The sequence below is a fragment of the Ylistrum balloti genome, unplaced genomic scaffold, assembly GCF_031769215.1.
Source record: "Ylistrum balloti isolate Yb309-2 unplaced genomic scaffold, AGI_CSIRO_Ybal_v1 Utg370488, whole genome shotgun sequence".
Classification (NCBI taxonomy): Eukaryota; Metazoa; Mollusca; class Bivalvia; order Pectinida; family Pectinidae; genus Ylistrum; species Ylistrum balloti.
This window is the reverse complement of record NW_026782318.1, coordinates 8,805-22,663: the sequence shown is the minus strand read 5'-3', so window position 1 is coordinate 22,663 and position 13,859 is coordinate 8,805. Positions and strand designations below refer to the sequence as shown.

General features: G+C 35.3%; 1 protein-coding gene across 1 annotated transcript; it reads right to left on the bottom strand.

The window, feature by feature from the left end:
* Nucleotides 1-8,159: 8,159 nt before the first annotated feature.
* On the bottom strand, nucleotides 8,160-10,771 carry LOC132555436 (innexin unc-9-like). The gene is made up of 2 exons (XM_060219786.1): nucleotides 10,743-10,771; nucleotides 8,160-9,560 (listed from the first exon to the last, which is right to left on the bottom strand). Exons 1-2 carry the CDS (start codon nucleotides 10,757-10,759, stop codon nucleotides 8,264-8,266), a joined length of 1,314 nt encoding a protein of 437 aa, XP_060075769.1. The 5' UTR covers nucleotides 10,760-10,771; the 3' UTR covers nucleotides 8,160-8,263.
* Nucleotides 10,772-13,859: the final 3,088 nt, after the last annotated feature.

Here is a 13,859-nt window from a genome sequence, read left to right as displayed (position 1 = left end):
TGAACATTACAGCCTTTTAAATGATTAAGCTTTAAAAGCAATCAGATTCAAATTGACCCCTCACGGACTATCGAGTACGGTTGTACAGTGAAGCAGAGATTTAAATGTTTCGACAATAATATGTAAACAATAGCGTCTGAACAATTGACGAATCAATAATGTCTAATTAAATTATAAACTGCTATTGATATGGTTAATCACATATTGTCTAAGGTATACATAGTAGATATGTATGTCAAATATACATTTGTAACTTAATTTTATTTGACTCAATAAAAATCACGTGTTTTTGGATAAATTCAAATCTTATGTCATATTGTTGTGCTATTTACGAGGTAAAGCGTGGGATGTGGAAGAATTGTTTGATTAAATCACTATTATACACATCATTTATTCTATAAACAATCCATCTACATATCAATCTACTTGATACTGTTTAAACCACCAACGGTCACTTGTAATTTATAATTGGTTTAAATTCCATCTGAAGGGGGCGATAAGGTCTGTAACAGTATCAAACATGATTATCGAGTTTTTTTACACTCGATGACGAAATAAATGCTTCATTACGAGTACAGTTAAATGTGGATTTACAAAACTGTAGACGGGTACACTTTCGGCATAGGTTAAATTTCGTCCACTTTGCGTCGACTTTGAGTATAAATTTTGTTAACATGTGTTCCTTTGTCTAAGTTATATGACGTCAACTAAAAGCACATGTTTATGTCAACTAAGGTTTAACCTTATCAATTCTTACACAATGCCTATAAGGTGGAAATATTCATAATCACACAATTATTGTACATATTATTACACGTCTACTCACTCAATCAAATTTTTTGTTTTGTTTTGCCAAACATAATGTAAATTAGAGAATCCGTCCCCTTTATCATCCAAGGTGTCTTCGATGTCTCTTAAGATCGAACATAAATGTGCTTTAAATGTCGTGTGACTGCTGCATCATGCGTATAACGTTGTACATTGGACCAGGGGGCCCTTTTGAGGAATCATTGATGGTAGAGTAAATTCAATAGATTCAAGAAAGGAAAACGAAACTTTTGACACAGAACAAACTGTATTTCCAAGTCAACTCAGGCAGAAATAGCAAAGAAAACACAAACATGTGATCGGAATTCGAACTCAAATTCAAATAGATTGAGGGCAGAATACTAACAATAACAAATAATTACACGGAGAGTTCGAGACCGTGGAAAAAGTACAAGGAGAATAAGACCAGATGTTCCTGATAAATAGCGTCTTTTACATCATCGGCGACACCTGTTTAATAAATTATGGTCAAAGCGAGTGAATAATAAAGTCAATTAAGGTGATATGAACACAAGTTTAGAATAGAATCTCATTCCAGATATTAAATGTGTACAAATGGGTACATTATTCTTAATGCATAAAAGCGAATATAATCAACAATACAATTGATTATGTAACTGTGAAATCCTTTCCTCGCCCTGAGTGTTCACAGACGTTAATTTGATAAGAGATTGTAACCAATAGTATAAGTACGCTGTATATTGTGGTAGACGCTGATTTGTGACGGGATGACGATATGAGTTGTAAAGATACATCTTCTTTTGAAATGTGAGATTTTTTCTTTGTTGATTTTTATATTTTTATGGCAAAATTAAAACGGATGATGTTTATATTTGAAAATATAATATCTAAGAAATCAAAAGAAAACTAATGAAAGGTAACAACATCGAAATCAAAACCAATAAAACGGTGTGAAAATGATATAAACAAACGAATATATACAGGGAGATCGCTGAAAACTAAAACGAAAACAAGACCAGTTGTTCCTGAACGGTAAGCGTCTTTTGTTGCTTTGGCAACACTTGCCAAGTATATCATGATCAATCCTAGTAAGTCTTGTCATTTGTCTAATAAGAGAAAAAAACATACAACAACGATACCACCAAATATACAAACGGGCATCGAAACATATAATTTCATATCACATAAGCAAATCAATACTTTGTTATGGTATAATGATGAAGATTGCCCTTTTTATGTAAAATGTATTGGTTTTTTTTCTATTAAAGAACAATCGAGTTAATACTGTTATTATGTTTGATGATTTGTCTTTTGAAAATTTTAAAAATCAATTTGTTTCAGGGATAAACTACCTAAAAATATGACGAACTGTTTTGTCCTCGATTTCGTTATTACTTACAAACACATGTTTACTGAATAGTAAACTTCATTAAACAATTCTAGAGATGCGCTGTTCACACTGGTATTCACTATCCTCATTACATACTAGTTCTGATAATATTTATATATGTATGCTCAAACTTGACAATATTTAAACTGTAAAATGTCGTTTCTTTATTATCGTTTAGTATGTGCAGGCAGTCTTGTGAAATTTATCCTGCAGTAAGCCTAATGCATGCCGACTTATCCATTGACCGGAAAAATATTATTGAATAATAAAAAATTGAACTAGGCCCAAATATGTCGTCTAGGGACTCCCTTGAAAAGGTCACCTACTTCGTACTTGTGTGTAAACTGAAATATGGCTTGATTCCGGAAACGGAAAGGCAGACATAAACCACGTTTTGTGGTATTCAATTCATGAATTCTATCAGCGTGGCAATAAATTTTGTAATCTTCAGAATATAAATCTGTCTTTTAACGTGTTTTACGTACAATAGGCGCGACATCATTAGTTTGTAATGTATCTGTGGTATTTAGATGTGTCCGCCATTACGGCATTGACACCGATGACCTCGTGACCTGTAATCAGCTCACGCGAGATTTCGAGATCGATTCTGTTGTGCATTGACAGGTAACGCAATAGCTGATTAATTGCGTCTTTTGTTGAATAACACCATGTTAATTAAGACACCGGGAAAAAAGCTCACGTAAATGATAGAATGTAAGATAAAGCGCCTTGTCGCCCGTGTATAGCAGATCGTATTTTACACAACTCTAAACTGCTTTAACTTGTATCTGATTCGATGCATATTTAAAAAACCGTGACTGAATATATATCAAAATTACTTCATTGTTTGTAAGAAAAAAATTAACAACAAATATTTCTTATTTCAAATTTATCGACGATTATCTTACCAAGCTTGATAAAGCAGAGCCCAACACTTTAGCCTGTCAATATTTGGAGATTTTTGTAAAACTGGTTCAGTTGACAATTTAGCGTTGTCCATATCTGTATGTTTATAAATGCTAACTGTAAAGTGCCATATATCCGAGTACTATATGTAACACTGGCAAAACGTAATTCACCAAACGTATCATTAAAATAAGTCATGGCTAAGCTTTGAGAAGTTTTAATCGTTTTTGAATAGATGAAATTCCGGGAAGGTAACTCGACTTTAAGAAATATTGACTCAACACGTCCCTAAACACACAAATCATACTTTTAATCTGATGCAGTGTTTATCTTATAGATTGAGTTTGCTTGATATATGTTATGAAGTATAGATTTTGAAACGTTGTATATATATATAATAAATATACTATCTTTTTCCAATGCTGCATTTATTTGATTTCAATTTAATAGGTACATTTTATCATCAGAGTAGATGTACGTAAATCATTAAAATGATAATACTGCTCACGTGACTTATATAGGTATTTATAGGATGTTTACATCATCATTAGTATCATTTTTCATTTGCCAAATTTCTGTCAAAATACATAAAAACATTAAATCTGAAATTGATTATAAATCGGAATTATTTCACGAAACCTGAAGTCGTTATACAGTGTTTTATCTTAACGACGTACATTTATATAAAACTTGTAAATATTCCTATATATGTACTTGATGCTATATAACTTAATTTCACAAATTGGCAAGAAGTATTTATTACATATATGTATGGAAACACTGTAGAATTAATGTAAATGTATATACATAGTGCCGGATCGTTTACCATTTAAAATGTAAATATGTGTGAATCATAACTCATTTCAACATTAAATAAAACAATTAAAAAAAAAGATAAGATGTCAGACGAGAGTTGAAAGTAGACTTCGCCTATCACGTGAATTGTTCATGGGCCATATCTGGAATAATCTGAATATTTGGACTGGACTAGCACGTCTTTCTAGAATCTGAAATGTACAAGCAATGTACTATGGGCCGTTTACCGACCTCTTACAGTAGCTCCAGGGAGGGATTAGGGGTCGCTTCCGGCCTCCTAAATGTGGTTCCAGGAACGAACTGGAGGTTGTTCATCTGGATCTTGGATCAAGGGAGGGAATTAGGTCGTTTACCTCTTGGCTCTAGGGAAGGACTGGGATCATTTACCAATCTCCTGGCTCCAGGGAGCGGCTGGGGATCGAGAGAGGAAAGGTTTCAAGTTACAGATGAGATTTTAGAAGAAAAAGGAGATCGAAGTTCCATATGTTTGATGAATGGATGTACGCATCCTTGAATCTGATCCTAAATTTGATTTGTGCTCAATTCTTTTGCTTTTCTTCGGTTTTATATTTGTATGTTTTGTGCACATAGCGTAAGAATTTCAGTTCATATATAAATTATGATCTGTGTGTATTTGATATCATATAACATAAACTATTTATGTATAATATCAAATATGAGTGACATTAAAACGAATACTTCGGCAACTTCTGTACGATGTAAATACCTTAAAGAGACACTGATACACTAATACAATATAGCACGTTTTATCACGGGATATGGGCTTAGTGTGATGCATAAAGTTTACGATGCATTCACAAGAGTTGCTTCCCTTTATACATTTCCCTATCCTAACTCTACTTCACATTTGCACGCGGCGATGCCAGTAACTATACAAGAACATGCCCTCCAGCTTTTAACCATTATGACGTCAGTGCTGTCGTCATGGAAACGTCGACGATTCGCGTTCAGAACACCTGTCTCACTTCGGGAATTATATTAGCGATTATAATTTATTTATTCTAATTGAAATCAGATTTATTTGCCTACGACAGCAGCACTGATTGGGGATGGAAACTTATAAAAAACACTTTCTAAATGGCAGGTCTTCGCAGGTTTGTGGTTCGACGCTCCCAGTCCATGACGATTTGTGTTTCTGAGGGAACCTGATTGTGTCCTGGTCCAACAGGACTCCTTACTGATGTTCGTTGAGGTAGCCGTCATTTACTTTTAGGAGACGCCTGAACTAACCCTGTCAGTGAAAACTTTTTTTTTTTTCAAAACCGAATGCAATTTTTGCAAGGGTGTGAGTAATGAGTTTAACTTTTCCAGGGTTCATACGATTTTATTTCATCACAAAAAAGACCTGTAACAGACTGCATGATCAAGTACATGTGCTGAACAGGCTGTACTATGTATGTACGTAAGTTATGATACCCCTCCAACTACACCCTATCAATTTAGGGGTGGTGTGGGGGTGTGCACGGTGAAAGAATGATAAAGTAAATTTGTTTGACCCTCATACTGTTTGACAGCCTAAATAATTAGTCACGCGAGGTTTATCTATTCAATTTCTTATACCTGTTTCGTGAACTCCATATAAAATTGAGATCTACCGATGTAATTACATTTAGCTCATATCTATGAGAAATTCTAAGAACCAGTCTGAACAGTATGTTTTGGAATCTATTTCTATAATTTCTGACAATATATATATTTTTCGAGTATACATAGAATTAATACTATTGTCAGTTTCCGGACAAGATTTAGGATCATTAGATTCGTTAATTATGAACGAAATAATCTTATCACTGTGATACTCTCTTCAAATACAAGATTGTCGAGAAATCGATTCGAGTTATCCCCCTTAACATGAGCTGTTGTCATTGCTGGCTTCAGGACTGGGTTGGGTAGGCGTATACATACTTACGCAAATCTTTGCTCGGAAAATAACACTTTTATAAAACACGTGTTTCTTTTGCTATCCCATATATCATAATTGATTACAGCCTATAAATTAGTGAGATACTAAGATAATCCTATTTTGATGTTATATACTTCGGTTTTATTCCAAAACCCTCTCTTCTATATGTACATGTTGGTATCAACATGTCAGATAAACAATTTTAAATTCATCTAAAAACAACAAAAACTTCAATAGATATTTTTAGATTTGATTTATTGATTGTAATTAAAAAATACAAATTGTAATTAAGATATGGAGGCGTCATCTTTCATAGTAACGGTGTCGGAACTACTCAACTATCGTACAGAAGGTAAGAAACAATTGTGTATAAGATAATTTGAAGTATGGAAACACTAAATGGAATAATTTAAACGCTTTCTGGTGTAACACTATAGACAATATTGTAAAGTGTTCCTACATTTAGACCTGATTTCGTGTCCATCAGACCTTTACACAACATTTTGTAACACTGTGACGTAATCACAATACATCGGTACAACACAACCCTATGACTATGTAGGAACAACTACAGATGTTTCACACTAAAATCCTGACACAGTATCTTTTTACACATATAAACGAGCCATGTGCAAAAACTAAAAACATTTCATTGTAAAAAGTGTCTACCATGCATTTTCTATCGCTGTAATCTGCCAAAAGTTATAATTGATATACAAGACGTTTTGAAACTATCCAGGAATATGAACAACCTAGTTGTTTAAGTTTGGAGAGCAACATTTGCCTGTCAGTAAGACAGTTTAAATTTCTGTCCGACATCAATGTCACCGCCGCCTAGCAAAATCAGTGTCAATGTTCTATAAGATTATAAAGCACTACTGGCCTTGGCCTTGACCTTTGACCCATGAAACACAACAGTGGCCAAAGTACACGTATATTCATTATTGACATCTGTATAAAGTTTGACCAAAATCTGTTGAATGAATTTGCTAAGTGCTTACATTGGATTGGGACGGGAGGGGACGAGACGGGAAGAACATGGGTAAGGCTATATGCCCCCTCATCCATTAAAAACATAAAAAAAGATAAAGAAAAGAAATGAACAATTGTGCATTCTATTTCTAAACATGCACACTACAATGAATTTCCATTCTTGACCTGTTGTTATCGCATTGCTGGACACATATACAAATCACTTAAATAAAAACTATTTATCTCATAAAACGAAGACAGTAATAAAAAATTTCCAGAGAATTTCACCTATAACACGATATTGGTTGTAGTTTATGAATAAACAAGATTAGACAGAGTGGATTAATGGCTAAATGGTATTTGGGTTTTTTCAAAACTACTTTTGAGTTGTCTAGAAACTTGCTTTGGAAGCGGAATTAAACAAAGGGAGACAATTAATGAAAATTGTGCGATAGCTGGGAATGACCAACGGTCCTGATTCTGTATATCTGGAATTCATTCACAGGACAACGGAATTATAAATCGTATACGATTGATATGTAAATATTGTTAAAACATGTCAACACTAAGTTGTATTGATTCTAGAAAAAAACAAAGTGAGGTGGCTGATCGAAGGAGAGAAAGAGAAAGGAGGATGGTAATGTGGGTAAGGAAGATAGATTTGTGTAAAGTAAAGTACCGGTAGTGGATTGAAGGAGAGAAGAGAGAAGGAGGTAGGTGACATGAGTTAAGGAGATTTGTCTGTACAGTCAAGTGGTAGATGAAGGGAAAAGAGAAAAGGGAAGGAGGTTGGTGATATGAGTTAAGGAGATTTGTCTGTACAGTCAAGTGACGGATGAAGAGAAAAGAGAAAAGGGAAGGAGGTTGGTGATGTGGGTTAGGAATATAGATTTGCAAAAAGTAGTGAACTGAAGGAGAGATTAGGAAATTGAAGGAGGTTGTTGATGTGAGCTAAGAAAGTCGTTTTGTATAAAGAGTGGTAGTCACAGGAAGGAGAGACGAGGGAAGGTTGTGGAATCATAAGTTTAAAATTGACACACGTTAGCCAGATGCCCTCTTCAGGAAGGGAGAAAATGAAATTTCCAAGGAAATCTGCCAGTCGATTATACATAAAGAATTAATTTGGTAGGTACCACTTCAAGAGTGAAAATGATCTGTGGAATGTTTGGATGTTTTTCTGTAACAAAGATGAAATCTGCCATTGAATTAGACTCGTGTATGTAATCAAACGTAAGACCTATATGGTCTATATTTAGTAGTTTATATCAACACTAGCTACTTTAAGAGGGTTAGTACATATGACTGTATACATAAAAATAGTTACAAGAATGTAATACCAACTCTTTTACATAAGCAGGCCAAGCAAGTATAATAATATATTTCACACGACTATAGAATATGATATGTTTGTACTTCAACCACGCATGCGCGCACAAACAGTTTTGTCTTAACAGGGAAAAAAATGCTCACAAGAAATACTCTTTATATCGATTGTGTATGGTTCCGGTTCCATTCACGAGCCGCACCAAAGATTCCGCATTAGGGCGTCCATATTTCCGGATCAAATCCACTCTATTTTTGCTAGTCATATTAGACTGTTCCCGGAAGTCTTCCCAAAGATACTTTATAATATCGGAAACTCCAGTGGACTGGGAGTTACTGCTTATTAATTTCAATAAATAAACTCCATCAGGTTTCAGAAACCCGCCAACGAACTTTGTAATCAATTTTGGAAATGCGCTCTTATTTTCCCACTGATCTAAGTTGTTCAACAACAGATATTTCTTGATGAACTTTTCTTTATTTTGTGGAACCACCGTGGAAAACAAAAGAGCTAGAAGGTTAACGAAACTTAACACAGCAAGCATTGTAAACCAGAACCACAGAAACACGAAGAAACGTTCGTTGTAAAAATTTGTGGGAAGGACACACTGCAAAGTCCATCTTTGAACATTTGTCATCTGTCGAAGGTCAAGGTCACACAAAGTCACCAGAGGAAATCTCGGAGACATGACCCATTCCTCACCTTTCAGGACAGAAGCAATAACCTCGTACCCAAACAAATAAAACTTGTTTCCGAGAAATTCGTTTAAGAAAAACAACATTCCGACGTTATTGATGAAGTACAATGTTCGAATCAATATCGCAAGACTTACTAAGTAGTTTCCGTAATGGCGGCCACAGCCAAGGAAACAGTAATTTCCAAGCCGTTCTCGGAAAGGACCACATATTCCGGATCTATATGGCGATCCACCACTGCTTGCCCAGCGACCGATATATTTCGACAGATCCTTAAGTCGTTTTTCGCGATCCTCCGGACTGAGGTCTTGAGTCAAGTGGGTTAGTTTGAGACTGTTTTTAACAGCAATTCCCGACATCTGCAGACCTAGTCGCCAGACAAGTCGTGGCAGTTTTAGAAACAATGCCATTAACAGCAATATGATCGGCACCCACTGATAGTATGTGATTTCTGTTGACATTCGAACTTCATAGTTTGAAGGGATTTCCCGTGTAAATGGGATATAGTACGTGTTCGATACCCAGCACACTCTGTTCGTGTATTTTACCTCGACAGCGGTGAAATGCGCAGGACAAAAACACTGGATTGGCGAGCCGACGTAATGCTTAGTGACCACTAAAGCCGTGAACATCATCAGAAGCATGTTTGTGTGATAATGGCTCAGTCTGTCGATTATGTTGTCATCATACACATAACGCTTACCGTCAGCTGACCGACCATTAGTTCTGATCACCTGGTAGATTCTGTGAAAGAAAGAAAAGAGGCAGTGACTATTGAAACAACTTTCCAGAAGGAAAGTCACGTGCACGAATTTTCCTGATTCAATTCTGTATTTCAACAATATATTTATGTACGATGTCCAATTCTTTGGTAACGGATTGTTAGTGTAACTTGAGATGGTAATTCGGTTTCTGTACATGAAACTACGTCAATATTTCAAAAACTTTAAAGATTGGTACATGTAACATGGCGTTTCTAACATTTGTGAACTTAAAATCTGCAATGTTGAACAAAAAAAAAAAAAAAAAAAAATACCGACATTCGCTAACTACGGGGAAAATATGAACAAAAGAATAATTTACACTGATACCCGTGGAAAAGTACAAAGTTAATAGACCATGTGTTCCGGAAGAACAAGCGTCGATACCGACTCGTCGATGCGGCAGAGCCAAATAATTCATAAAACTGTATCATACAGCTGTTCCGTCCTTCTAGGACTCGTCAGTGATGCTACATCATACAACTGTTTCGTCCTTCTAGGACTCATCAGTGATATTCAATATTCCATCAGCGTTTGGCGTATCCCACGGGAGCCTCAAACTACCCACATAGCCTCTTTACTTTTAAACAACGATTGGATAATGCCGCGTAAACAATGTAGGCCGCACTTACGAAAAATACAACACATTTTACATTGAAGATCTTACTTTGTCTACAACATCTACTCTAAATATTATATCGTTGAAACGATATAACATGCACTTTTTAATGCACGTGTGTAGTTACCACCTACACCTTCACGCGGATGAATACACCGATGCGTAAAAAAATTCCGCGAAAACGCATGTAAGGGTACTAGATAGGGAGACGGGAAAACCTAGGATGATGTGATATCCCTGTCTGAGGTGCGATAAACTTGTCTGTTAAGAATTACAGTATAATAATTTCTTATTAAGCAAATATCTCAACATTCTTCGAGTTTGAATAATATTCACAGCATCCTTTACATAATATATATTAAAAAGCCTTTAGTCAAGAACATTTCGAACATTTGAGTGTCAGATTGATAACCAGTGTGCAGCGGACTAACACTAATGTGAACAAGGTGGTATGATAATGACCAGCCTTTTCGGCTATTCTATAACCCTTTGTACAGTAAGGTAGAAAATAGTGTAACGTTATGGTAAACACCTTTATGTACTTACAGTGTTACAAGAGGCATGGCAGGAACGTAGGCGTCTTTAGGCGATTAATCTGAAAGAGACAAAATGTTTATTTAGTATGCATATGATTATTAACATTACACGCCAGTGCACGTTTGTCACGTGACGTTTATTGGGGCGTATCAACATGCATTCTCTCGCACAAGCCCACTAAAAATCGGTCATACCTGGACTGATCACCAAGAGTATGATTATTGCGACCGATTACGAACATCTCGTTTTGTCGTGTTGTCGTCTTTTCGCATTCATTAACTGCGACAACTCTAGATTTAGTACATAAAATGTCGTCTTGTTGCGCTTTCAAATCGCGACAAGGCGACGACATGGGATGACCGTAATCAGCCATCATATATAATAGTTACTGTCTAAAACACTGAACACCATAAAACCCTGACGTGAACACCATAAAACATGACGTGAACACCATAAAACACTGACGTGAACACCATAAAACACTGACGTGAACACCATAAAACCCTGACGTGAACACCATAAAACACTGACGTGAACACCATAAAACATGACGTGAACACCATAAAACCCTGACGTGAACACCATAAAACATGACGTGAACACCATAAAACCCTGACGTGAACACCATAAAACCCTGACGTGAACGTCATAAAACACTGACGTGAACGTCATAAAACACTGACGTGAACACCATAAAACACTGACGTGAACATCATAAAACACTGTCGTGAACGTCATAAAACCCTGCGTGACGTGAACGTCATAAATTCCTGTTGTGAACGTCATAAAACCCTGTTGTGAACGTCACTGCCTGTAGGTAAGACGGAAGAATTGTATTGGCTGGTTTGCTTATATATCGTTTGACGTTCAAACAACAGCCAGGCCCATTTACAGACATCCTCCCTGTGTTTGCGAAGTGACTCCATGTATTAAAAGTGTATGTTTGTTTGCCAGTTGGTTCCACTGTATTTTTGAAAGGCTGCATTTTGCAGAACTGTAATGGACTTCATAGTGTTACCATACTGAAGTATACTGCCAAGGCCTTCAGCAGGACACACAGCCTGGTCCCATTGTACAGACAACAATGAACCAGTCGAGACCACACCATTGTGCTGAACGACAAACAGGCGACGATAACTTTTATTTTCAAAAATTGTTATGGCTCGGCCAGGCAACATAATCCAAAGTCACAAAGTCACAAGTCAACTGAGTCCAAAAACGAGGTTGTGTCAACGTCTAAAACGTTTTAGAAATGAGATTATGATAATATCACAAATGTTGTCACCTCTTTCGGTCATTATACTTTATTTCATTTTGGATTAAACGCCGCCAAAAACATCAATAAAATACCAATATATCAACATAATTATAATTCACACTCAAATTCCATAACGTAAGACTATGTCTCTAAACAGTGATATACAAAAGTCATACAAACAGTACTTCGTGGAAGGATCTTTGTCAGTATAACATGACTGGATGTTGTGTCATCCTGCCGTGTCGAGGCTTTGACATTTAACTGTCGTGGCGCTAAGATGAAACATCCGCTGACAGTGACAGACTTCAAACCACTCGCCAGGACATTTTACCAAAAACGTTTATACATATATGTATATAAACTCGATCTCTTGATATCTAGTATCTCGTTCATTATATAGTCATGTGGTACAATATTAATCATAGCATGAAAATGCAGATCCGTATAGGAATCGTTGATGTTTACACATCAGTTCTATTTCGAGGAAGATGTTCCTGAATTCATGTGATCATTGGGAATGCCCGAATGCGAATAAATAAATAAATAAAAATCTTCACCTACCTTCAAAACGTACTTACATAACAAAAGTGATTTACAGAAAGTATTGGTTAAGGATTTTACTCGTGTCAACAGAATCATGATCTGGACTCAATTCATATGAAACCATGGCAAAAATGAATAGGAGAAGAAACATTTACACGGAGAATAAGATAACGTTTTCCTGAAGTGTCAGCGTCTTCTAATGTTTGTCAATCCTCGTACGTAAGAGGACTGTTAAAAAACGAGAACATATGTTTTTATCGTTAATACATATGTACAATTTAACACTGTAATTTTATATTAATTCTTATAAAAAATAACGAAATGAAAGAAAATAGGAAATTTCCACACTTCCTTCCATCAGTTCTAAAAATAGAAAACTGGCATTATACCTGTACAACAATAGTCATCCGGCCTTCAAATACTTGACCTTTAGTTCCATCAAGATATAAATTGTAATATAATCTCTTCTTTAGCGCGTTACATGGAATACAACAAACTTTGGACAAAACACACTTTCTCATTTATTTTAGAATGACGTCAGCACACTGACCTGAAAGGTGAGCCTATGTAATTATATGAAATAGTAGACAATAAATGCACCAACTGTTCCTGAAAGTTAAACTGATTTATATATAGGATATCTGATGCGGAAATGTCACACTGATCTGACACACAATATGGCGGTTTTTTTTATCTTTCAAAATCCATGACGATGATCTGACTTTTGTACCCACATATAGCTTTGTAAGATATGGAATTTTACTTACAAGGTAAATAACAGCAAATGGCAATAAAAAGTACGTACCAACTTATACAATTAGCTACATTTGTACATGTATTTACTGATGTTATCAATACAAACATTTGTACAGGTATTTACTCATGTTTTCAATACAAACATTTGTACATATATTTACTGATGTTATCAATACAAACATTTGTACAGGTATTTACTGATGTTATCAATACACAAACATTTGTACATATATTTACTGATGTTATCAATACAAACATTTGTACATGTATTTACTGATGTCATCAATACAAACATTTGTACAGGTATTTACTGATGTTATCAATACAAACATTTGTACATATATTTACTGATGTTATCAATACAAACATTTGTACATGTATTTACTGATGTCATCAATACAAACATTTGTACAGGTATTTACTGATGTTATCAATACAAACATTTGTACATATATTTACTGATGTTATCAATACAAACATTTGTACAGGTATTTACTGATGTTATCAATACAAACATTTGTACATATATTTACTGATGTTATCAATACAAACATGTGTACAGGTATTTA